A 27,471-nucleotide genomic window follows, 5' to 3' on the forward strand; every position below is an offset into this window, starting at 1 on the left:
ATATTTTTGGTTGAGGTGAGTAGAACATTACATCCATTGATGGATGTTGTTAACATCACCAGTAATGTACTTCATTTGGTGGCATCAATCTGCATTGCCATGCAGGGCATATGTTTTGCTTGGATATAATTTGATTAAGAAACCAATTTTTATCTCTAGTCATGAAAGCTTCATTCCTTTCAATTCATGAGTTGGCTAAATTGATCCTTATCCAAGGCAAGTCCTACTCAGAATCTTCCATAAGAGCAAATTGTGGTGCCTCATAAAGTGAATGAGTAAATGAATGATAGAGAGCAATCAACCAAAGAGCTACCCAAAACTGAGCATTCTTCGATGTCTCGTTTAAAGGCTCACTAAAATATCGTGGAACCTCACAAAGGTTCTAATTAATTAATCTCCAGAGCTAGAAGGTCTCAGTCAACCGGTCAAGAAAAACTTCTGCAGATGAAATTAATGCGGACAGCCGTATAACGTTTTTCTGACCGTCCATTTTCGCGTCCTGACAAACGAACGGTCAAGATATTTTCATACAAAATCCCTGAATGTAAGATGCTCACACAACATTAGCGACTGGCTGATTGAGAGAGCTAAAATTGAAACCTCGGAGAGGAAAGAGCGAGTCTCCGAGACTTTCTTTTCTTGCACCCAGAAAGAACCTTGCGGCGTCTCTCGCTCCTCAAACTTGTCCAGGAAAGTCTTGAAGGATTTGGAGAATTTGAGCTATAGATCGAGGAGGGGGAGAAGGAAAAGATTGAGAGAGACTGGGATCGGCGATGGGACAGGCCTTTCGGAAGCTCTTCGATACTTTCTTTGGCAACAAAGAAATGAGGGTATGTCTTTCTTGTTTCGATCCTTTTCTTCTAATGTCTTGATTCTTACCATGGTTGGTTGATTCGTCTAAGGTTTCTTTGAATTCCATCCATTGTCGCGAGCTGTTACTGAGATGTTTGTTCCTTTTTTTAGATTTTCATTTTTGATGTTGCTGTTTAATTGTTGGGGTTTGGCGATTCGGAAAGCGAAGTAGGTCTTGGTTTAGATTTGAGCTTTTTGTTCTGGGATCATGGGAGGTGGATATTGTCTGAGAAAATTTTGAGGTGAGATGAGGGATTTCTTCTATATAGAGGGGATCTTTTGCGGGCTTCTTGTTCTGCGTATTTCTCTTAAGTGATTGGAGTTTCAAAGGTGTCTACAGCAAATTGCTGCTCTGTTATGCAATTGGAAACAATTTTCCTGCTACACAAACATTATTATTTTGTATATAGATGCTTTAGCTCGGCTGCATGATGTATATTTCTCGTGTTCTTAGTCCTTGGCATGGTAGTGATCGTCACTAGTTGCCTAGAAATTGCTTTTAACCACTTTCGCTTCTTGCTTTAGATAGAATTCTTTGTTCTCCTCCACTCAATAGTTTCTATATTCAAATCCATCATCATAATTTACAAACACTTTACATCGCATTTGGTGGCATTGTAAATCTTATTTGTCCTCCATTGGTTATGGATGAATCTTTATTAACGAAAAATATACGAAACATGTAGATGGGATGATTAGACTTTTTGGGTTGTTAGTAAAATGTTATAAAAATTCTTATTATGTCTGTTTTGATGAATTCATTGTGTTATAAAAGTTCTTATTTAGTTCTGTTTTGATGAATTCATTGGTTCTAATTTATTTTGTCGAGATGATAGGAAATAATGCAAAATACTTAGAAAATTAGGCTGAGACAGAAACTATAGCATCATAACTTTTTGTGAGGTTTGAACTGGGGAATTTAGCTGATCGCCTCGACTATTTGCTGTCCAAACAGAAGTTAAGAGGATTATAGTGACCGCAGAAAGAGTCAAAGATGGGTTTCGGGGGCGGGGATTGGGGTTTGAATGTGAAATCTCACCACTTGAGTTTGTTAGAAAACCGGATAAACTAGCATGCATAGATTTCAAAATATTTTGAAACAGTAGCGGAAACAGATGTAGATTAAACCTTTTAACCCTATATGCTATAGATCTAATCTACATCTACTCGAGTCCTGGATCTAAGACATGCATATAATCTGAAAATTAAAAATTAAAATTGAGATCGGATCTCAATATCTTACGCGGGTTGAAATATATCACAACCGATGATCTTGGATCTGAAAGTTCTTGAGCTGCACACATGTCCGGCCTCCATAGGTATCCATCGGAATCAATCTTGAATCTTTCTTCTTGTTGTAGAACCTTCTTTTTCAAGTAGAATCTCAGCCTTTTGAATCTTTGATCAACTTTTAATCTTTGACCGTGAACTCAACACTTGAACAGCGGTCTTTTTGCTCGTTCTTGATGTAGAAGCAATCACCCTCTTCAACTTGGGCATGTGAGAAGATGGGACGCCCAACTCTTAGGCGTTGGAAAGAGAGGAAGAAGGAGAGATGGCGTGGAGAAGGAGAGAGAGGTTTGAAATCTCAAAAATTCAATTGCCTAAAATTTTAGGAGACTATCTTCTTAAATAGGCTTTCTTTTTATTCCAAATTATTATCCAATCAGAATAAAAAGGTTAGTCCTTATCTCATAAGGTCATTTGTCTTTTAATTTGATTTTCTTTCCAAGAAAATCAGATCCAATTGGAAAGGCTCTTGCCTCAAATGTCAAGTGGATGTGGTGCACTCATCTTATAAGGCAAGATGAGGGGCACCACTTGATTTATAAGGCAGGTAGTTGGGGTGCCAACTCTTGACGCCCCCTTAGGGTTTTAAGTGCTTAAGAGAGGGAGCGTGGCCCCTCTCTCTCCTTTCATGCCTAAACAAAAAAGGGGTGAGCCCCTCTTTCTTTCATCCGCCCACTCCAAGGTATGCACCCTTGGTCTTTCCAAAAAGGGAGGCATGCGCCTTTTTTTTCTTTCCAATTAATCCTCACCACAAAAGAAAAATCAAGGGAGAAAGAAGATAAGGAGATTTGTTTGCCAACTAATTGGGATTGATCCAATTCTTTTAGGCCCACAAATAGGCGTCCAGCTAAATCCAAATCAAAATGAATTTAGATTAGGTTCAAGGCTATGGACTTGATCCAATCCTTATCTAATAAGGAATTAAAGTTCAGAGAAGAATTGGATTTAACCATGTATTAGCATGGTTTTCTTAAACCCAATAGGATTTCACTAAATCCTAATCCAATTAGAATTTCATAAGTTCAATTGGTTAATTCAAAGTTAATCTTTTAATATGTAACCTCATAGATTTTCTTCTATTTGGTAGTGAGATATATTGTGATCTCCATCACAATATCATCAAAATTTCTTTCGATGGGTTGGAATAATTTCAGCTCTATCCTTTGAGGGTCATCGTTCATCAAGATGACGTCCGATGAGTCTCACAATCCATCAGTGACACCTAGCAGTATGTAGTGACAACCCAATAGAATGAAAATGTGAATCACTAGGTGCAGTTATCGTATGATTCGGTCTTTCTATCGTGAGTCCTGATTTGATGGAGATCATAAAAAATTCGTCAGACTCCATCATCAGTCATATGTTAGATTGGTTCGACTCGAGTTCACTTGTGAATCTCGTAGAAACTTTTTTCTAGTATTCACATTTACTTTGGCTAATGACTTTCTAAATTCAATCTCGTAAATCGTATAGGACTTCTTCTTTTCTATCAAGGTCGATAAATTCTTTTTAAGTGCATCCTACTTCTAATAGCGAATCTGAATCTACTGTAACCAACATATACAGCAAGGATCCGAATGGATAGGGACCAAGAAAACGTGCAGTCAAATTCAGTAGCCTCGCTGTGAATAGCTGATGACACCACAGGTCACAAGGCCATTCATACCACTGCAGCATCAAGATAATCATTGACGAATGAGTAGACATCTAAGTGATTTTTCGTGTTAGTCACGCTCAGTGAAAGTTGTTCTCTAACAACTACCTGCACTCTCACCCCAGTATTCCTACATTACAGATCCGAGGCTCATCTGTCCATAAGAGAGATGAATAGTGCATCGATTTTAAATGGATTGATCACTGTCCTTCGTGATGATCTTTTGATTGGGGCATTTAGAAACTAACCATTAATTAATATATGTTTCAAATTCTCAACACCTTGAGAATATACAAAAATCATTTTTTTAATTTTTAGGACAAATCATAAATACATAAATATGATAGAAAATAAAAATATCCTTCATTAATAATAAAAGTATTACAAGTACAAAGGTAAGTCCGGAAAATACAAAATGTGTTAGCCAACAATTGGCTTGTAGGACACTCATTTAACAAACTCTCACTCGACCTAAAGCTAATTGGTCATATACCTAAGATCCATCTTCTTAAGGTGAGCTTCGATCTTCTGCTGGTTGAGAGGCTTGATCAGCGGGTTCGTAATGTTTTGCGTGGAGTCAACTTTCTGCATCTCGATGAACTTTTTCTCAAGATATTCGCGTATGATGTGGAACTGCCGCTCTATATGCTTGGACTTCTGATGAGACCTGAGCTCCTTAACTAGGACTATGGCGTCGTTATTGTTGCAATGCAGTGCAATGACATCTGATGGCATCACATCTAGCTCCGCAACAAATTTTTTGAACCAAAAAGCTTCCTTAGCAGCTTTAGAGGCGACGATGTACTCAGCTTTTATAATCGAATCTGCAATGATCGATTGTTTGGAACTCTTTTAGCTAACTGCATCATCATTACACACAAAAATAGATCCGATATAGACTTTCTATCATCGACATCAGTCATAAAGTCTGAATCGGTGTATCCCTTAACTTTCAGCTTCGATCTTTCATCAAAGATCAATAACAAATTCTTAGTTTCTTTCAAGTACTTAAAGATATTTTTCACAGCAGTCCAGTGTTATTTACTTGGATTTGCCTGATATTTACTCGTGACACTCACGACGAGGGCTATATCAGATCGTGTACATAACATGGCACACATGAGGCTCCCTATTACCAAGCATAAGGGATCTTGCTCATGTGCTGGATCTTCTCAGGTGTGTCAGAACACATCTTTTTGGAGAAATGAATATCATACTTAAGGGACAAGAGATCTCTCTTGGAGTTTTTCATGCTGAATCTTTTCAGCACCTCCTCTTTGTACATTTGCTGTGAGAGTCCATCATTCTCTTAGATCTATTCCTATAGACTTTTATATCAAGAATGTAGGAAGCTTCTCCTAGATCTTTCATGGCGAATTTTTTTGACAACCATACTTTGACCGATGTCAGTATGAGAATATCATTTTCAATCAGGAGGATGTCATCTACGTACAATACGAGAAATGTGACAGTGCTCTCACTGATATTTTTATATACACATGGCTCCTCTTCGTTTTTGATGAAATCAAACGTTTTGATCACATCATTAAAGCGAATGTTCCAACTCCGAGATGCTCGCTTGAGTCCATATATGGTCTTTTGCAGCTTGCAGATCATGTGATCACTATCATTGGATGTGAAACCCAAAAGCTGCTTCATATAGATATCTTCCTCAAGATATCCATTTAGGAAGATAGTTTTCACATCCATCTGCCAAATTTTATAATCATGAAAAACTGCAATCGCAAGCAGAGTGCGGATAGATTTCAGCAAGGTCATGGGCAAAAAGATTTCATAATAGTTAATGCCTTTGCGTTGACTATAACCTTTCGCAACTAGCCTTACTTTATAGGTCTCTATCTCACCATTCGATCCAATTTTTCTTTTATAAATTCATTTATACCCAATAGATACAATATCTTCAGGTGGATCTACTAAGGATCAAATCTGGTTGGAATGCATGGAGTTAATTTCTGACTTCATCTTTTCCATCCATATCTCGGAGTCAATATCTAACATTGCTTCATCGTAGGTCTTGGGATTATTCTTAATGTCCCTATCTCCCATAAAGAACGGTTCCTCTAGATCCTCTGTAAGAATATCCAAGTACCTTTCAGAAGGATGGAAGATCCTACTTGATCTATGAGGTAGAGGAGGTACCACATCTACGGGCTCACTACTAGGTTCAGGTTCTTGGACTCAATGCTCTTCAGAGACCTTCTCTTTGAGCTCAATCCTCCTACTACTGCCTCTATCTTGGATAAATTTTTTTTCAAGAAGATGGCATGACGGCTCACAATCACATTGTGATCCTCAGGAAAATAGAAATAGTATCTTATGATTTTCTTAAGATACCTTATAAAGCGAGTCCTAAAAGACTTAGCCTTTTAACTTGTCTGCCTACTGTCACTTGACATGGGCCGGACATCCCCAAATCTTAATGTATCCAAAAGTTGGTTTCTTACCATGTCATAACTCATATGGAGTGGTAGGAACGGATTTAGAGGGAATCCGATTTAAAAGATGAATTGCAGAAAGTAGTGTATGTCCCCAAAAAAAGACAGGAAGGTCTGTGAAGCTCATCATGGATCGGACCATATTTAATAAGGTCCGATTCCTCCTTTTGGATACCCCGTTGAGCTGAGGCATTCTTGGAGGTGTCCACTGTGAGATTATACCGTTATTCTTGAGATAGACTCGAAATTCTCCACTAAGATATTTTTTTCTTCAATTTGATCGAAGAACTTTTATGGATTTTTTGGTCTGTTTTTCTATTTCATGTTTAAACTCTATGAACTTTTCAAAGACTTCAGACTTACGATGCATTAAATATACAAAACCATACCATGAGTAATTATCGATAAAAGTTATGAAGTAGACATAGCTATTCCTAGCTTGTACATCGAATGGACCGCATACGTTAGTGTGTACCAGGACTAATATCTTAGTGGTCCTTTCTTCTTATCCCATAAAAGACAGCTTAGCCATTTTTCTTTGAAGACATGACTCACAAATTGGATAAGACTCGAAAGTCAATGGCCTAAGAAGATCATCTTTTTTCAGTTTGTTGAGTCTATCATCTCTTATATGGCTTAGCCTAAGATGTCAGATATTTTTGGCTAATCCTATTTTTAAGTCTCTTAGATCTTACGGTATTCACAGTTTACTCGTTAATGTTAACACTCGCATCCATATGCAAATAATAAAGGCTGTCAATTAAGAAAGCACGTACAATAATTTTATTTTTAAAATAAATTACACACATATCTTTATTGAAATGAAAATTATAGTTATCCTGTACAAGCACAGATATGAAAATTAAATTTTTACTGGCTACATGTACATAATAGCAGTCATTCAAAATTAACCTAATTCCTAATGGTAATCACAGAGAGTAGGTTCCGACGGTCATAGCAGCAATTCTTGTTTCATTGCCGACCCAGAGAATGATCTCGTCTTCTCTCAATCCTCTAACTTCTTCAAGATCCTGCATAGAAGTACACAAATGAGTACTTGAACCAGAATCTAGAACCCAATTAGAAGAAGAGAAAATCGTTAGATTAGTTTCACTTACGAGCAAGTCAGACGTACCTTCAGAAGGTCCATCTTTCTTCCTGTTCTCCACAGTCGTCAGGTATGTCGGACAGTTTCTTCTCCAGTGATCTTTGATATTGCAATGGAAACACTTTCCCTTGTCGTCAGCTTCTTTGGAACCTGCTTCTTAGGGTTGACCTCGTTCTTTTGCTTTTTCGCAGGCTGCTTCTTTTTTTTGAAAGAAGATTTTCTCTTAGAGGAAGCCTGCTCCATAGTCAGAATCATATTCCTTGAACCTTTCAAGGTGCCCTCAGCTGTTACCAATATGTTCAGCAATTCGGATAAAGTGTTATCAATCTTATTCATATGGTAGTTTATAATGAATTGTCCGTACGAATCAGAAAGAGACTGAAAAATCAAATCCACCTACAATTTCTTATCCATGTTCATCCCGAGCTTTTGAAGTTCTTCGATGTTCTTGATCATTGTCAAACCATTATCATTGACGGACTGTCCATCACACATTTTCGCTTTGAATAGTCTTTGAGAGATCTTAAAGCAAGCTGTGCGACTTTGCTCACTGTACAACTCTTGCAGATAAGTCAGCATCTCCTTTGCAGTCCTCGTGTCTTCATTCTATCGCTGAAGATCATTGGACATGGACGCTAGAATGTAACACTTCGTCTTATTGTCCTCATTCACCTACTTTTTAAGTGCGGCTCGTTGATTAGGGGATGGACGAGCTGGTAACACAGGCGCATTCTAGTCTAGGAGATTGGTTAGTTTCTCGAAACTGAGAACGATTTTCAAATTCTGGAGTCAGTCTTTGTAGTTTGTTCCGATCAATCTATTTGTGTCAAAAATATGAGCTAAAGGATTGGAACTCGACATGGTTATCTGTAGAGAGAACAGTTTTTAGTTAGATGTTTGTATTTATTAAATATTTATTTTAGAAATTTTAAAAAATAAATCAGCTCCCATTATTTTTTTCGAATCTCCCACGCTTCTCAGATGGAGAAACGAAAATCTATATGCGATCGGTTTCTAGTGGGTATTGTGGTCCCACTGATCTATACGTAGCTTACCTAACAGTTATTGATGAGCATAGACCAATGAGTGGACAAAATCTTGTCCATTGCTTCACTAAGCAAGATGCAGCGGATTTGATCTTTAAGTCTTGTGGCCTCATCTAACAGTTATTGGTATATTTCTTAGTTAAGTTAGATCCATCGTTCACCAGTGGGCGCAAAGCCGTCATTGAAATCCTCACCTAACAATTATTGGGCCCAACCCCATTTTTACCTTGAGGCATCAAATGTCAATAAAGTGGTTGTACTTTTTCGATGCAACTGAATCACCGTAACCAGCCGAGAACGATCAACATCAGAAAGGCACCTGCATCTCTACAACGATGGAAGACACCTAGACTTAATATTTAGTGAGGAGATTTAGGTTAGGTCTCTTCTAAATCAGCAGATATAATATCCGACTGATCAAGTTTAGGTCAGTATATCCATATGTCTGACCATCCTAGTTGGTATGGGTGAACTTGAGTCAACAAGTAACCTAGTACGAAACTAAATCTTCCAAAATGGTCAGGTAAGTTAAGATGAGGGGGGGTCTCTCCGTTGCTTTTTTTAGACACCAACGAATTGGCCAGTTCAGATAACGGAACCAATTAAATAACCACCATCTAGATACTTGTCTTAGACACCAAATTAGTGGATTAGAATCGTTCAGGTTAATCTATTGAAATGGGTCCTAATCACTGAGCCAAATTAGGTCTTAAATTAATCAATTCACATCAAAATGTGAATCGATGCGACCAACTACAACTAAAACCGACTTTGAGCCCTTTTAATCTAATCCTAACCAACAATTGATTTGGTTCAATCAACTGCTTAAAATCGACAATAAATTCTAGCCTGATCTAATCAATTGATCCTAATTATAGTTAGATCACTAAACCTAATTTGTTCAACTCATATTCACATGCAATAATATAATTTTCAGATTCTAAAAATATTTTTTAGATTATGTTTCATTGCATGCATTAATGGCTTATGATCTTGAAACAGTTTAGATCTAAACCTAATATCATATATTATATATATGAAGTTTTAGATCTAAACTATAAACATATATCATATATATATATATATATATATATATAAATTTTCAGATCTAAAATTAAATTTACACATATCAATTATATGCATAATCAGATCTAAAACAATGATTAAAATACTTTGAAAATATTTTTCAAAAAATTTGTTTGCATCAAATTAGAACAACTTTTTCAATATAGGAGGTAAATCCTATACCAGGACAACCTTATACCAGTTCGATGCGAATATTTAATCATTCTAATTTCAGATCTAGCATGAATAAAGATATATCATATACATCAACTTTCAGATCTAAAAAATTGATTTAAATATTTCAAAAATAGTTCTCAAAATCGATCAATCTTGTGCTAGAAAAATCTTTTCAATATAGGGGGTAAACCCTATACTAGGACAACCTTATATCAGCACAAAATCAATATTAAATCAACTAAACTTTCAGATCTAACATGAAAATCAGATTATACATGTTTTAAAGAATCAGTGGCTCTGATACCATTGTTAGAAAATTGAGTAGACTAGCACGCATAGATTTCAAAATATTTTGAAACAGCAGCGGAAACAGATCTAGATTAAACCCTTTAACCCCACATGCTATACATTTAATTTATATCTATCAGAGTCCTGGATTTAAGACATGCATATAATTTGAAAATTAAAAATTAAAATTGAGATCGGATCTCAATATCTTGTGCGGATTGCATAACTGATGATCTTGGATTTGAAGGTTCTTAAGTCGCATATGTGTCCGGCCTCCATAGGTATTCACTAGAATCAACCTTGAACCTTTCTTTTCGTTGTAGATGCTTCTTCTCCAAGTAGGATCTCAACCTTTTGCATCTTTGATCAAGCTTTAATCTTTGACCGCGAACTCAATACTTGAACAGCAGCCTTTCTCTTCGTTCTTGATGTAGAAGCAATCACCTTTTTCAACTTGGACGTGTGAGAAGATGGGATGCCCAACTCTTGGGCATTGGAAGGAGAGGAAGAAAAGGAGATGGCATGGAGGAGAGAGGTTTGAAATCTCAAAAATTCAATTGCCTAAAATCCTAGGAGACTATCTCCTTAAATAGGTATTTTCTTGATTCCAAATCATTGTCCAATCAGGCTAAAAATGTTAGTCCTTATCTCATAAGGTCACTTGCCTTTTAATCTGATTTTCTTCTCAAAAAAATCAGATCCAATTGGAAAGGCTCTTGCCTCAAATGTCAAGTGGATGTGGTGCCTTCATCTTATAAGGCAAGATAAGGGGCGCCACTTAATTTATAAGGCAGGTAGTTAGGGCGCCAACTCTTGACGCCCCCTTAGGATTTTAAGTGCTCCCCCTCTCTCTCTCTCCTTTCACGCCTAAACAAAGGAGGGGTGGGCCCCTCTTTCTTTCATCCGCCCACTCCAAGGTATGCGCCCTTGGTCTTTCCAAAAAGGGAGGCATGCGCCTCCTCTTTCTTTTCAATTAATTCTCGCCATAAAAGAAGAATCAAGAAAGAAGATAAGGAGATTTGTTTGCCAACTAATTGATTTGATCTAATCTTTTTGGGTCCACAAATAGGTGCCTAGCTAAATCCAAATCAAAATGGATTAAAATTAGATTCAAGGCTATGGATTTGATCCAATTTTTATCTAATAAGGAATCGAAGTTTCGAGAAGAATTGGGTTTAACCATGTGCTAGCATGGTTCTCTTAAACCCAATAGGATTTTACTAAATCCTAATCCAATTAGAACTTCATAAGTTTAATTGGTTAATTCAAGATTAATCCCTTAATGTGTGACCCCATAAGTTTCATTCTATCTGGTATTGAGATATATTGTGATCTCCATCATAATATCATCGAAACTCCTTTCGATGGGTAGAAACATTTTCAGCTCTACCCGTCGAGGATCATCTATCATCAAGACGACGTCTGATGAGTCCTATAATCCACCAATGACACCTAGCAGTATGTAGTGGCAATTCAGTAGAATGAAAGTGTGAACTCTTAGGTACAGTTATCGTATTATTCAGTCTTTCTATCGTGAGTCCTGACTTAACAGAGGTCATGGAGAACTCGTCAAATTTTATCGTCAGTTATATGCTAGATTGGCTCGACTCGAGTTCACTTGTGAATTTCGTGGAAACTCTTTTTCAATATTCACACTTGCTTTGGTCAAAGACTTTTTGAACTCAGTCTTGCAAATTGCATAGGACTTCTTTTTTTCTATCCAGATCGATAGATTCTTTTTAGGTGCATCCTACTCCTAACAGCGAACCTGAACCTACTGTAGCCAACATATATAACAAGGATATGAATGGTTAGGGACCAAGGGAACGTGCAGTCAAACTCAGTAGCCTCACTGCGAATAGTCGATGACACCGTAGGTTAAAGGATCACTCATACCACTGCAGCATCGAGATAACCACTAACGAGTGAGTAAACATCCAAGTGGTTTCTCGTGTTGGTCACGTTCAGTACAAGTTGTTCTCTAACAACCATCCGCACTCTCACTCTAGTGTTTCTATACTGCAGACTCGAGACTCATTTGCCCATAAGAGAGGTGAACGGTTCACCGATCTTAAATGGATTGATCACTGTCTTTCATGATGATCCTTTGATTGGGAGCATTTAGAAACTAACCACTAATTAATGTATGTCTTAAATTCTCAACATCCTGAGAATATACAAAAATCATCTTTGTTAATTTCTAGGACAAATCATTGACATATAAACATGATTGGAAATAAAAATATCCTTTATTAATAAGAAAAGTATTACAAGTATAAAGGTAAGTCTTAAAAATATAAAATGTGTCAGCCAACAATTGGCTTTTAGGGCACTCATCTAACAGAGTTGTCCTGTTGCCCTCTAATCTTGTTTCTGACATAATATTTCTCATATCTAGAGGGAGATTATTCCCTGCTAGTTGGTTTGAATTTTAAAGAATATATGTATAGATTTAACTAAGAACATATGTAACGAGGCCATTTTAGTAGATAAAACCTAGAATTTCAGGTAGCATAATAAAATGAGAATCAGGAAGATCTTTTGTATGAGAGTTGGATAGGACTTGGAAGAACAAGAATTTCAAAAACCCATATATCAGGGAGAAACAAAAGGTGGAGGACATGAATGCCCAAAGGTGAATTTTGAAGATCTAGAATTAGGTCTGGATGGCTTCAAACGAAACAGCAATCATAAGGTTGTTTGGGAAGATCAAGCTGGATTTGTTCTTTGTACATTGATGGTTGGTGTGATTGGCCGTAAATAGTCAAGCTTAAAGTTTTTTGGTTTAATATAGGGATGGTTAATGAATAAAGAAGACACAAGTTATACCATGTGGAGATGGTGGTCGACAAAGATATTGCCTTGGCATTTAAGAGACTTCTAACATTTTCTTGGGTTCTTACTATGGTTAATGAATCAAGTGATTCATGGAGCAAGGTTGCATATGACAACAGGATAGTCATAAATTTTCAATTAGGAAAATAGACTAAATTAACATAGATCTTAATACTATAAGCTTCACCTTGAAATAGAAAAATTAAAGGTGATGGGAGTACTCTAAATAAAAGCACTAAACATTCATTTGATTTCACAAGGTGGCATTTAGCTTATGGATATGCTTTACTATCTACATTAGTTCTTTTGGACCAGAATCAGATGCATCTTTTTTTTATGCAGGTATTACACTATTTGTTTCAACCACAACTTAATTCACATTCCTATATGTTAAAAGGTAAATGTGGGGCCTGAACCTTTCAAATTCAGTTTATTGTTGGAGCACTTGGGTATTGTAGGAACCATGGAGTTGTAGGTAATCAGGCAAGAAGTGGGGGGTGCCGCAAACATCATAGTGAAAAATCTTGAATTTCTACAGGATAAGCTCATAATTTGGAGGTATTGCTTAAGGATGATGTTCATGAGAATTTATGTGGATTGTATGTCATAGTTGTAACATTTATCTAAGAGGAAGCAATTAGGATTCCAAAGCAGATGCTCTAGGACTTTGAGTCATCGTAGTTGTGGTGTTGGTGGGGGCATTTTCAACATGATACATATCATGGAAGCTCTTATGGTCAATTTGGGTCGAGTACTGCTTGGGTGGTTTTTAAAGTCACATCTACAGTGTGAAGATTAAAAATGTAGAATAAACATGAATATGTGCTCTTTTATAAGGTTATTTTTTGGCACAATTTTATCCTATCTGTTCTTGAAAGATTGGAAATTCTTTAATTCTGTTAATTAATCCAGATATTCAATAGATAGTTTTTTTTTTTTCTCAACCTTCAATCTCATATATTAGGGCATAGTATGTTGTATAAGATGGTAGAACCAACATCCTAACTTTGGAAATGCCTGAGTATCGGACATTTTCTTTTTGTTGGTAAACCTGTGACATTTTCTTGGTTCCTCATCTTCTTGTAATTTATGTGATTTTAAATATCTATTCATGGCTTTAAGTTCGGGTTTCGTTGTAGCTGAGATGGAATAATCGTATAAAGTAGCAAGAAAGTTTAAAAATCATACGTTTCTTGCCCTGTACAATGTGCTAGGTAAATCAGAATAATAAATGTTCCAGTCTTCAAGGGTCATCTATGTACCACTGATGATCACTTGATTCTTGACCCAAACTCATTCTATAATATTTTGAAGTTCATCTGATTCTCGATTTGAAGTTAACTGATTCATTCACTCATCAGAGAGAGGTGTATTGTGGCAGATGCTTTGACTTATCAATCTACCAGCAACTCTAATTGCCAGTCTAGCTTTATCACTGTGATATACATTCTTTCTAAATAATAGATTCTCCTGTAGCTCTCAAGTAACTCATCAGAATTTTCCTTTTGATCTTGCCTCAAATTTATTAAAGATGTAAATTTTATGCTCATTTATAACAAAGCTTATGGATGATACATGAATTAGTATTTGAACTTGTCTAATTATACTGGATATTATTTTTGTAATCTAAATGTTTCTTAAATACCTTTTATTTGATCTTACATTTCATTTTTCTGTCCCTTGCTTTTATTCAAGGTCCTAAAAACCACGATGCGGGCCTGCAATGGTCACAGATTGATATGGTATGTACTGTGCTAGGCCCATATCACCCGCAGCTACAATACAGGGTTGATTCAGGCCAGTTGGGGTGCTATGTAATGGTCACATACCATCTTTGTATAATCTTTGCTTGTATTTTCGATTCTTTCTTTGTTATTACAGCCTGGAATATGCCATGCTGCAACGTCGCAAACCTTAGTCCTTGTTGTACTCGGGTTCTGTCATTGTCTATCAAATAAATATTATTTTCAACTTTAATTTCCTGTTTTTTCATAGGCTAGGGAGTTATGCATTTTGAATTTCAGATTATGTAGTTTTTAACTCTGTCTCAGTGAATTTTGGTATGAAAAAATTTCCTTCTGATATCATGCATTGCATAGATACTTGTATGTACTGATTATGTTTTTGGGTCTTATTAGATTAAATGCCAAAATAAGAAGGGAGTATCAGTTATATTTTATGCACATTTATCACTTCTCATATCTGATGATGCCTAAATCTTGATGCTCAACTTTTCTTGCTTTTGTAGATAGGATCTAAAAACAAATTTCTTTTGTTGCCATAATTTTGTTATTTAAAATTTAATAAAGTGAACTATGTATTAATTTAATGAAGTGAATTACGTATTTCTCATTTTGTTTATTATGACTCTGAAATAATATGCCTTAGGTTGTGATGCTGGGACTGGATGCAGCGGGTAAAACTACTATTTTGTACAAGCTGCACATTGGAGAAGTTTTATCAACAGTGCCAACAATTGGTATGCATTTTAGAATGATAACATGAATCTTCTATGCAGATTCTCTTATCTAGTTCAGTGATCATAAAATAAGCTAATGAAATTTGTTGCCAGAATCTTATTTTTGGGCATCTATGACATTTCTGTTCTAAGAACTTTTAACTTAATGAAGAAAAAAATGTTTAGACTTCTTAGCAGTACGAAGGTATATTATAAGTTCAAAGTAATTTATATGAAATAGGAAGAGTCAATATCTTCTTTTAAGATGATAAGGGGGCTACAGATCTAGACATAGGAAAATCAATTGATAACGGTTAATTTGAATGCATCTAAATTCAGGGTCTCATTTCTTTTGCGTCACTATTCATAAAGGCTTAATTTTGACAGCTTCATGACATGATGACTTGAAAGAGAATATAAAACTAAACTAGGAAAATCAACTGATAATAAACTATAAAGGATACTAGAAAGAGAATATAAAACTAAAATAAGAAAATCAACAGCTAATAAACTTAACAGTTTATTTGAATGTGTCTAAATTCAGGGGCTTATTTCTCTTGCGTCACAGTTCATAAAGGCTTAATTTTGACAAACCTCATGATGTGATGACTAATCTGTATGTTGGATGGTTAAGAAAAAGATTCTTGTGTCTTTTGGGAAGAGGGTGGGGGGTGTTGTTATCTTCTTGAAATCAAGGTTCCCAGTCTTACAGCATGTTGTCCTTAAGGATTAGTATTGTATACCATGGTTGTATTAGTTAGGGGCTGATATTTTTATCCTATCGATACGCCAGCAGACACAGAAAAAAACTCATGTTTTTGGCATTTCATCTTCTTTTAGTTGGACTCCATATTGAGATATACATGATTTAAACATATGAATAAGAATTCAGACTTAGTATTCTTATCTCTTAAGCAATTTAATTACATAAATAATCATGAATGAACACAGTCTAAAATTATGTCACCTTTTCTAGGGAGATCAAACCTACAAACAAACAGGTATTAGCAGAATATAGGTTTGAGAAATTCGAAATATAATCAAGAAGCACAAATTTTAAATAAAAAACTATTTACTTATATATTAGTTTTTAATGAGAAAAATTAAAATTGTCTACTATTTAGCATCTGGCCATGGTGACCATGGATGCCCATAACTGTGGGAGATGATATCTAATCATGTGCTTCCATGTGCCTTGAGACAAAATTAAATGCACACATCTTCCCTCCTTTATGGGCATCTCCATCTTTGGTAATTATACCTTCTATTCACTTATTGCGCTCTTGGGTAGAGAAATGGAGGAAAGCACCAGCTAACAGTTTTAGTGTGTTTATCAAGTCATTATGATCACAACCATCCATGCTTCTTTCTCATGCACATGGTACTTGTAGGGAGTTTGGAGATATTCCATCGTATATTTTGCTAATCACCTAGCTGTGTTATCAATGTTGACTTGTATAATTTTGCATCATTCCGATGCAAGTTGGTACCTGTTTATATGGGTCTATACATGATAGACACCTATTTAAAATTTCAGCAATCTCATTTCATTGTTCTATATAAATATACATAGAATCTTGTCCATCTATCATGTATTAGAACAGAAAGGAAAAACCTAGGATTTGTAATAATCTTCTTAAATTTCAATTTTACAACATCTAGGGCCTTTTCATGGCCTTATGGATGGCAATTATCATTTTTTGTTTTCCTATTATGGATATATACTATAGATCAATTTTTTTAAAATAATATCGTTATATTGATTAGTGAGCCATTACTTAATATTAAGAAACATGAACAAATCAAATCCCTAAAATCACTGGCCTCCATGCTTTTATAAAGTAGGCTGTATGATTATGATAGCATATGGGGTTTGTTTGTAGCCTAACTGTTAGCTAGTATAATCAAGTATCCAAGTAGAGATAGAGTATCTCTTCTTTTTTCTTTTTCTTTGTAGAAAAAGGCATCATTGTAGGGATGTACAACCTTTAAATAAAATTTACGAGATAAACAAATTAGACTGATAAAAGTCAGCTGCACAATTGTTATGGTCAATCACTTTTTTTTTATACTTATCTTCTCTCCTCTAATTTGACCTCTTACATCTTTGAACAAGCTCATGATTGACTTCCTGGAAATAAGTGGTTCTTCTTAAGAGATTGGTAGTTTAGTAAGAATTTCCTCACATAAGTATTGGTTAGTTTGCATGAGCTTCTGGGCCAATCTACTTCCATCAACATCATTCTTATAGAGTTAATCCAACTGTACTTTTTGAAATCCAAAGGGTTTACAACAAGACAATGGCCCAACCCAGAGCTAGAGTTATTGGATGACAGTATCTGTGTACCAGTTTGGAGTGCAATAAATGGTTCGATCTGCCGATTTGAGCTCCCTCAAATCCCAAATCCAGAAAGTAGTGGACACCTACTCTAGAAAATTTGGTGTCAATGCTAAGCAAAAACCGTTAAGCACTTCTCTTATCACATTGAATGTTTCCAAAGCACATGAAAGGGAACCAGTTTGAATCACATTGAAGAGGGTAGGCAGGAATGTCTTTCAATAGCTTTAATGCTTGCTCATATATGCACTGTCTCATGTTGCAGGACAATGCCTAAAGAACCAATAGAAGGGATGGTGTGCCTAAACTGGTATTCCAACTGAATAAATGGTTAACCTTATCCTGGAAGCATATATGCAGATTGCTTTTTAGTGCCAATGTCAATCTCCACTTTGTGTGTATAGACTTAAAGAGGTCTTTTTTTTTTTTTTTTCTGGTTTTCTTCTCATTATCAGTTAACCTTCTGTCAGTTTTTCTATACTTATTTCTCAAAAAAATCTTCTATTGAAGTATATTTGTTTCTGGTAAACCCATGAATTGCTAGTGTACATTGATTTTTTTATGGGATAGTTGTTAACCAGTTGTATTACTTACATCTGAGTAATTTCTTGTTCCTCACCTCTAAACTTAATCTTTATGCAGAGAACATTTTAGTGGATGCCTTCAAAACATCTTGTTTTAAAAGACTCTTGGTTTGCGCTGTAATTGTAGCGAGTTGGCAATATCCTTCAAAATCTTGTAGAAACATGGACTTACCATGCTTCTGTTAAAAATTCCCCAGCATATAAAATTTCCTTCTGCTCCAGTCTCCCACCTTATGGTCACTCCGTTTTTACTTTTATTGGCAGGAGTTGTTTTCCATTTAGGAATTATTAAATCTCTGAATCACTGCAAACTATTTATGTTTTTAAGAATAATGCAGCTTTAGTCACAGCATTTCATTTATGGACCAGAAAAGAGGTTTTGAGATATGCATTTGTTCGCTTCTGGTAACGTAGTATGTGGAACATGTGACCATTGCATGCCCAATTCTCTCTCATACCTATTTTTTTTTTATCTTTATAACTTTGTCAATCAAGAATAATGGTGATCATTTTAATATGTAATATATGGACATGAGCATTTATCTATCTATTTCTTTGATTCTTATACACCGCTGAAATCATATGGTTCTTAATGAGTCATTAAACTTAGTTCATTATAATTGTATTGTGCTTCGTAGTTTCTTTTATGACTGCTTTCTGACTCATCTATAGACTTCAAAGTGGACTTATGGTTCATTCTTTTGTCTTATTGTTATGTAGGTTTCAATGTAGAGAAAGTTCAGTATAAAAATGTGATATTTACAGTGTGGGATGTTGGTGGGCAAGAGAAACTGAGGCCATTGTGGAGGCATTACTTTAACAACACTGATGGTCTGGTAAATAATCTAGTTGCATGTCACAGATGAATTATAATTACCGTTTGTCCTCTAGTACTTCTAGGAATCTAGATACTTCTATTTTGCATTCAAAATTCTGGAAATCTTCCTTCCTGAAAGAATTTTGTATCTTCAGTTTGAATCCTTTTGGCATAAACTTTACAAGCATATTAGTAAACTAAGATACATTCTTGAAAATGAAGTTGTTTGCATCACGTAAAATCTAGTCCTGTGTGAGAGTAACTGTATAGGTTAGTAACCAGTCACCTTTTAAAATGTGTTACATGAAGGTTGTCACTGTCACCAAAGCTGGAATATATTCTAGCCCTGGTTGGATGCCCCTGTTTTATCTCCTACATGAGTGGGAGTCGCTGAATAAAGGCTAATAGAGAGAGATGGGAGGGATCAGGGGAAGTTAGCTTCAATCTCCCACATTTCATGTTATTGAAATGCCAAGATCCATCTAAAAAGTGATCCCTGGTATTTCAATATCGTGTCATCGCGGGATGACAGCATCCAATCACTCTGATTCAGCCTGTTCTCTTCAGCCTTTCCTGCCTTTTGGGGGGATATTACATAGATATGGTGCTTGTGCAATTAAGCAGGTCCCTCTGTTGGTAAATAATGAAATTTCCTGTTCATTTTCTTCCTTGCAGATTTATGTAGTTGATTCCTTGGACAGAGAAAGAATTGGGAAAGCCAAAGCAGAGTTTCAGGTTTCAATCTTAGTTTTTGAGCATTTATTGCTGCATAAATAAATTTTTCTTTGTTTGTTTTATGTAGGTTACAGCTTCATATTTTTTATCAGGCCATCATCAACGATCCCTTCATGCTTAACAGTGTCATATTGGTATTTGCAAACAAACAGGATATGGTAAGTTAAACTGGCAACTCAAAGAATCACAAGAGCATGTTGCTTGTATAAAATAACATTCGATGCATTTGCCATGCCATCCTAACATCTAACATTTCATGCTAGTTTCATAACACTTCAAGGGCTTACCTTTTTCTTTCTTTTTCTTCTTTGGAAGACTGGTATTGCATTCTGCCATGTTTCCTTCATAATTCATTAGCATTGTGAGGGACTGAATGGAACTTGCTCAAATTTTGTTGCTCAGTTGATGCGTGCCCCAATTTTGCTTCAAGCAATCATGAAGTGAGAAGATGCTTAAAAGTTAGACCAAATCATTTTGAATCAAGTTGGTGGGTTCTGCTCCAAAAAAATTTCAGAGAAGGGCTTCTTTGGAGTGGTCAATATAAAACGTACGCAGGTTGATGTATTGTAGACAAACATGCAATATTGTGGTGTCCTATGAATCTTTTTCCTAAGACTAAGTTAGCTTTGTGGGTCCGCATTTGTCATCTTTCCTACCGTAGCTAAATGCATTGGTACTTGGTAATATAAGGTCCTTTCCTTACAATCTCATCCGTATTTATTAGTCTTCTCATGACCATCCTGTCTTTTGGTTTTGTTCTACTCTGTTGTTGGTACAACAAGTAGGTTTTGACTTATGTATTAAATTCTTGGACCTTCACAGTATTGCCTAATTTGCTCAACCTTTCCAGTACAAGCACCTTAATGATGTGATATTTTCTGTGCTCATCTTACTTTCACACGTCTTCCATGTTGCCTAGAGCTCTGACCTATATAACATTTTATATGTGGCATGACCTGTAAATATTGGCTTAAGTTTGTAGATTCCTTGATCAACTAAATCGTGCCATTATGCATGCATATCTCCAATTGTTTGTCTCTGTCTATTCTCTTTGCAAATGTCATTTCTATCTGTTTTTTTTATTTAGCATGTCCTTGTTGTCGCTTTTGGTTTAGCTTCATTTATATTTGTGTTCACATTTGGCTTGCAATCATTACATGTTTTTCTTTTTCTTTTTTCTTTCTTTTTTTTTTTGGGGGTTGGGGGGTGGGGAATCTACTTGATTTTTAGGGCTTGATCTACTAATTCGGTCGATCAGCACCACCACATTAGCAACATCATTGCTTAGTTCAAGGCCTTGAGGTTGACCCAAGGATGAACTGACACAATTTAGAATCCTTGTATTTAGTTTTTCTCCTTTAGCAACAAACCTTCGCTGCTACCTCATACATATTTTTAATTTCTTACGATTGTCTCTTATCATGCCTTTCAAAGTTTCCACTAAATTACCTAGTGGCGCTTAGGCTTTTCCAAAGTTGCTACCTGATTCCGGAATGAGGTTTAAGCCTCATTCTTTCACATATGATATGTAATTCCAGATCTGGGGAGCAGATTTTAAGGTGAACTTTTACTCCTTGCTTTAATCTGGTTTTGTAAAAATGTGGAATCTGTGATGTGGAAGGCTCAAATTTACGATTCTGGAATGAATGTTGGCCAAGTACAACTTTTGGGTCTTGATAAAGTAAAAAGAATAGTCATTTAAGTTTTAGTGAAACATTTTCTTTTAGATGAATTTATGGTGGTTTGAATACAAGAAGAGGCAGTTGTCCCGTCAGACCACCACAAAGAAATCTTGATTCACTGATGAATTCTTAACCTGAGAAGTGCTGGCTTTTGATTGTCATGCAGAAAATATCAAAAGAATAGCCCTTAAGTTCTCATCTCTGGCCAAAAATCTGCCTTTTGATATAATCAAAGTTAGTACAAAGAAACCTTGGTTCACTGAATCACCTGCATTGATACTTTTGATTAACTAACCTTTTCATCTAGAGTATTCATGTATGGTCTCCATCTCTCTCCTCTTGCTTTCTTTTTCCAAGTCTTTGTGGAACTACTATGCACAAGAACTTTCTTATCAAATCAGAGAAAAACTCCAAAACACTGTATCTCTATGATTGGCAAAGAATGCACCTATAAAAACCTAAGGACACTAAAAGTTAATTTATCTGCCATTGAATTTGAATATATTCTAATGGAACCATTTAACCTGATCTCTGATCTATTCCCCATTAGTTGGTAGGACTGGAATCCAACTCCATGCAACTAATGGGTCTGAAATCTGCTCTCTTTGTTTTGGCTGCTGTCCAGGCAAGTTATTAAATCCTCTGGTGCGCAGAGTAATTTCTGTGATTCCCGTCTGCTCCCAGAGCTTAGAATCCAAGAGTGAGGTTAGGAGTGGAAGTGGGATTAAGGTTCATTCGAGGGATAGATGAATGTCTTTATTTAAGTTTAATGTAGCATAAGGGAGAGAGTCAGAACATGGCTTGGAACAGGTTTGACATCATAACTTAATGATTAATGCCACTAAGCTTTTTAAGGATCATTTGTTTAGCTTCATCTTTCTGCCTCTTACTATGTTGCTCTTTCTATTGTCAAAAACTGATTTCCAGCTTATAAAGTATGCTTTTTGTTTCTTTATGGTTTATCTTTCCGTGGATCATGCTTAGACGTAAAAGGGTTATCCCTTCTACTGCATTCATTTTTATAAATCTATTATCTAGGAAGAAAGTTGTCATTAGTTTTTGGAGCATGGTTTCATGTATCAACTCTTACCAACCGATATGGAATTTACTGTATTGATCTGACTTGGTAACAATATGGTACAGGGGCTTGGTATGCCCCCATAATGACGCATGGTACAGGACCTACACCAGTGCTGTTTCTACCCCAACACCAAATCATGTGTGGGTGTGGGGGTTACCGATTGACCTGCTTCAATAAGTTACCACTATGAGGTCCAATACCAAGACATCAAATGTTGCATTGGAGCATGATGGCTCCACAATTCTTTAATCTATCATTGATGTAGGAGACTTGGCCATGGGCCTTCATTGAAAAACCCTTCTGTCCATGCTTGCTGATATGGTTTCACAAGAATGAGCTAGTTTGCAGTAGTTCCAAAATTCAGCTGGAAGCAGATGCATATGATGAACATGTGTCAGAGATTCATAATATGCTTAATAGATAGGTAAAAGTTTTGGCCAAGATTTTTTTTTTAATTCTTTAAATAATTGAATTGTAATATCTTATATTCCAAAGGGAACCATATAAAAATGAAGCACAGTATGTGTTAGTTAATAACTAATTTTAATGAGATAAATTGTGAATATGGCTTTTGCTTTAAGTAAAAAAAATATCACTACCAAAATAAAAAGCTAAAAAAATGCTCAAAAGTGTACAGTTGGGTGCAAGACAGTTTTTAGAGCAGGTGTGGCAGTTAAGGTGAAGGTTTGGGCAACAAAGATCAATCCCCTTCCAATATTGAACATAATTTTGTTTTTTAGTCGCATCATCAGATTTGCACTTTGTTTGAGTTGCCTGAAGTTTCATTTGGGCCCTTTGTAAGATCTCTCTTTCAGTGCTTTACAACCCTTAGCCATTTTGTTGTATTGTTTTCCATACTGTAGTAGTTTAGATATTGTATATTACAGAACTTGTAGTTTACCATTTGTTCTTCCCCATGTTGTATATTGCGGAACTTCATTGTCAAAATTTAGCATGTTCTCTTCTATCTTCATTCTTTTATTATCTGATTTTTATACATATAAACCTTTAAATTTAAAACATAGGAGAAGAAATCTGATGCAGAGCTTATTCAAGCTTTTGCCCTATCTTTGTAGCGTAATCATGTTTGCATGCCAGTCTGGGAAACTAATAGCATGCTGATCCTTAACGAAGGAGCACTCATCGCAGAGTTTGCAAACTCAGAGAGTTTATGACAAAATGCATGTCAAATATGTTACATGCTGGTGAGCTCATGAGTTTTTGCTGTTCACTGTCATATATTTAAGACTTGGCCCAGCGTTCTTGGTATATGATGCATTTCTAACTAGAATGTACCTTGTGAGAGCATTTACGAAGATATTCTGGATAATAAAGAGAGCTTATTTTGATTGGGGTTTGGTGTTGTTCTCTTGTATGGTCATGTTGATGTTACATTGTGCTATATTTTTGTGCATTTTTCTTAGTTCCTCTAGAATGGAACACTAGATTTGATCCTTAGAATTCATTTTTTTCTGAGTTGGTTGTACAAAAGGTAGAAAACAGATATAGTTGGCCAGTTGGAGAGTGCTTGTAAAAGTGACAAAAAAGGTTGTACAGATGTTCAGTAGTTTGACAAAATGAACCTTACTTTGCTGGGGAACTAGCCTATTGATTTAAAGAACGATGTTCGAAGGGATTATGGACAATCATTATACCATTGTGCAGGCATGTGGTATCTCTCTGATGAATCTTTCTCTTTCACTTGGAGCAATTCATGTGGCACTTGTTCACCTGACCTAGTTGATGTTCACATTTGGTTAGACAGTCTGCTGTACTGCAATCATGGTAAACCTGAGGAGGGCCTTAAACTTTGATTAGTTTTTGCTTTGACCTTGCACATTGTCCTTGCACGAAGCTCATGGGTTGCTGGTTAAAAAGAAAGGAGGAGATGGAAAAAGAATTTGCATACTCTAACAAGGGAATTCAGCAATTCTCATTTATATTCAATTATATAAAATATTATATTAAGGGGGAAGATGAACACTCCACTTTGTCTAGTAGCTATCCCCATTTTCTTTGTACGTGTCTTGTGGGGAAGGACATGGTCAGGGCATCTGTTATCATAGGAGCATATATCTATAATCTCTAAAGTAACAGCTAATATATTGAAGTATGCCACATCTTCCCATGTTATCAGTTTTTGCATAGCGTGGTGATTGGTTTCTTTGTTGTTCATAAAGGGTATGGAGGACTATATTATTATAAAATTAGGCTAATAACCTATTTTTTTCCGACCTTTGTTTTCGCCTGTTGTGTATAGAAATATCAATTTTGGGGAGGTTATCAGAAACAATCAGATCCAGGTTAGTCAATAATTGAAACTCTTTATATTTCAAGCTTAGGTCAATTTATTGGCTAATGAAAATTTGTGTAGTTGTAGTTTGTCATCTAGCATTTTTGGTTCCAAAACATAATTGATTATCCTAGGAATCATCTTAGTGGATGATTTGAGGCAGGGACTTGACCTTTAATGCAAAACTTGGTGTTTAAAGCAATTCATGGTCCATTGTTCAGAAATATAACTATCTTGGCCTCTCAAAATGAATAATATATAACTCCTTTAAATTGCCAATCTTCTCTGGCTTCTGGTTCTTCTGTCTATCTCCTTTTCAGTTCATTATGGATGAACTCTGGCACTAGTTTCTTTCATTTAGATTCCTTATCAGTGAATACATCTGGTGCTGTCTAATCTCTTCCAACTCATCCTTAGAAAACACTACTGATTCCATGAAGACCCATATAAGCCTTGTGGTCTCTTCCACCCTAACCTTTTTTTCCATCTCTTCACTTTTCTCCAGGACTTCTCGTTGCCGAGTGACCCTTACTATTTCTTTGGCTTGTTCCTTGGCCTCTCAAGGCCAGCTTCCTCAAAGTCAAAGCATCCCTGCTTCGAAACATGCAACCTTGGAGATTGAGTTTTATAGCATTGGTCCCCATCTATAAAAGTAACATCCATGCAGCAGGACATTTTTTTTTTTATTTTTTTTAAATGAAGGTTCCATTTCCTAGTTATTGTGGCTAGCTGTATTTGGTAGTTAAATTTCCTATGGTCATAATTAGTTAATTCCCAGATTTTCGTGCTTCACATTTTAAACAGAATCTAGCTGATTTTGTTGATTCTGTTTAAATTTATATGTCATGAATTAAACCTATCTTTTTTTCCCCTCCTCCTGAAACAGGTGTCTGCAAAGTGGTTTTAACTAGTAAGTTTAGACCTCTGTTGGAGTATATTTCATTTGGTAAGCTAACAAATTGAAATTTATCAGGTGAATAGTTTCTTTCTGATAAGGGTTAAACTTATGTATGTGATGGTCATATGTCAGTGACGTTTCAAGGAGATGTCCATGTTAATTTTAAACATGTTATGACCAGAGTGTTAGTCAGCTCAGTGGTCATACCCTCCTGCTCCCAGGTGGGACTCAAAAAGGTTCGAGCTTGAGTGGTGTTACCTCTCAAGATTTTGCCTCCAAGCAATTTTTTCCAGGATTTCCAGGGTGCAAACCCTGGTTTTGCATCTTAGACCAGCCCAGGTGCTTCTTTTCTCCAACAGGCAGGTAGGATATCCCTCCCGATCTCCATAAGTTTTGCTTGGTGGTAATTTCCATTCACAGATTCATGCTATTCAGCATGTCCCATTTTAAGATCATGGCTGACCAGCGATATTTGATTTTTCTCTTGTTTATAATCTGCTGACTCCACTGGCCAAGAATTTGTGATGAGGCATGGGCTCTGACATCATGTATATTTTATGATATGTTGGAAGGTACTGTATAGTTTTTACTTAGAGAGGGTACTTGCATGGACTTGCGTGTCGACCAACTTTTGGACGTGCACTGTGTTGTACCCATCTTTGAATAGCTTCTTGCGTTGACCCAGGCAAGTTGAAAATTTGACGTATGTATGAGCATCATCTCTCAGAAAGGAATAGAAAGGGTGTAAAAATGTGTGCCATGGTTATATCAGTTCTCAAATCTAATGCATAAATTTTCTTTCACGCAGAGAGGTGCAATGACCCCGATGGAAGTGTGTGAGGGGCTTGGTCTGTATGATCTGCGGAACCGGATATGGCATATCCAAGGGAGTTGTGCTCTCAGAGGTGATGGCCTCTATGAGGGTTTGGATTGGCTGGCCGGTACTCTGAAGGAACTGCAAGCTTCAGGACGGGCTACCTCCGTTGGCACCTCATCATTCTGATCTCAAAAGGTTTATGCCTTAAAATGTCTAAGATTTTTCTTTTTCAAGGCTCTGTTGTTTTCTTTAATTTCGTTGTTAATAATCTGTTTCCTTTTTCAGGTTTTCGGTTAGTAGGGCCTCAGACCTATGAATTGCTGGTGTTCATTTAGTTATGTTGCAAACGTTCACAATCTGTATTATCGGCAAGATCTGATTACTCCACATTGTTTTAACAGCTGTTAATATCCAGTAATCTCTTGCTGCCAGCTTAAAACATTCGCTTCTGGGGAGACATACTTCATGTAAATATTGTATCTGGTGGGATACATGGCTTGGGATTTTCCCACTGCCTATTCGTTGAGTATACAGATATATATAAAAGAAAGTTGCAATATTTTGGGTAGAAGCCTGGATTGACGTGCCATGAGCGAGGGGTGCTACTGCATTTTTTATTGGCCTCGTCGGGTATCAGCAAAGAGCACACTTGGTAACTGGTGCATGATGCAGTAAAAATTCTTTGTGCATCGGAGATCGTGTAAAAAATTTTGAAGTATATTGTCTTGTCCAATTGGTCCACGTGGCCATTTAATATTTACGGTTTTATTTTTTCGTTTAAAATTTTAAATAATAAAAATATTTTTTTAAAAAAAATATGATATTCTGTGATATATTATAATATTCTGTATCAAATTATGGCTTCTTGCATCTAAGATGTCATACGGTCTAGAAAATTATGACATCATATGATATATTATGATATTTTACGTTAAATTATGACTTCTTGCATATAGAATATCATAATATGATCAAAGATGTCATCATATGGGAGAGG

General features: G+C 36.1%; 1 protein-coding gene across 5 annotated transcripts; it reads left to right on the forward strand.

The window, feature by feature from the left end:
* The first annotated feature begins 563 nt into the window (after positions 1-563).
* On the forward strand, positions 564-27,045 carry LOC105053797 (uncharacterized). 5 transcript variants are annotated; one of them, XM_010935087.4, is made up of 7 exons: positions 564-830; positions 15,160-15,250; positions 18,872-18,987; positions 19,644-19,703; positions 19,796-19,861; positions 26,466-26,669; positions 26,760-27,045. In XM_010935087.4, exons 1-6 carry the CDS (start codon positions 774-776, stop codon positions 26,658-26,660), a joined length of 585 nt encoding a protein of 194 aa, XP_010933389.1. In that variant the 5' UTR covers positions 564-773; the 3' UTR covers positions 26,661-26,669; positions 26,760-27,045. The 5 variants fall into 5 exon arrangements, with proteins under 5 accessions (XP_010933389.1, XP_073101395.1, XP_010933391.1 ...); XM_073245294.1 differs by lacking the exon at positions 26,760-27,045 and adding an exon at positions 23,543-23,671 and having other exon boundaries at positions 26,466-26,604; XM_010935089.4 differs by lacking the exon at positions 26,760-27,045 and adding an exon at positions 26,230-26,360 and having other exon boundaries at positions 26,466-26,604.
* The last annotated feature ends 426 nt before the right edge of the window (positions 27,046-27,471 follow it).

Source organism: Elaeis guineensis, chromosome 11, assembly GCF_000442705.2.
Source record: "Elaeis guineensis isolate ETL-2024a chromosome 11, EG11, whole genome shotgun sequence".
In the NCBI taxonomy this organism is placed as follows: Eukaryota; Viridiplantae; Streptophyta; class Magnoliopsida; order Arecales; family Arecaceae; genus Elaeis; species Elaeis guineensis.

Bases quoted from the DNA above. Each gene is read 5' to 3' on its own strand.
- LOC105053797 (XM_010935087.4), top strand. From the start codon at position 774: ATGGGACAGGCCTTTCGGAAGCTCTTCGATACTTTCTTTGGCAACAAA. The intron at 831-15,159 runs GTATGTCTTTCT...AATATGCCTTAG, and splicing joins TTGGCAACAAAGAAATGAGG to GTTGTGATGCTGGGACTGGA. The intron at 18,988-19,643 runs GTAAATAATCTA...TCTTCCTTGCAG, and splicing joins TTAACAACACTGATGGTCTG to ATTTATGTAGTTGATTCCTT.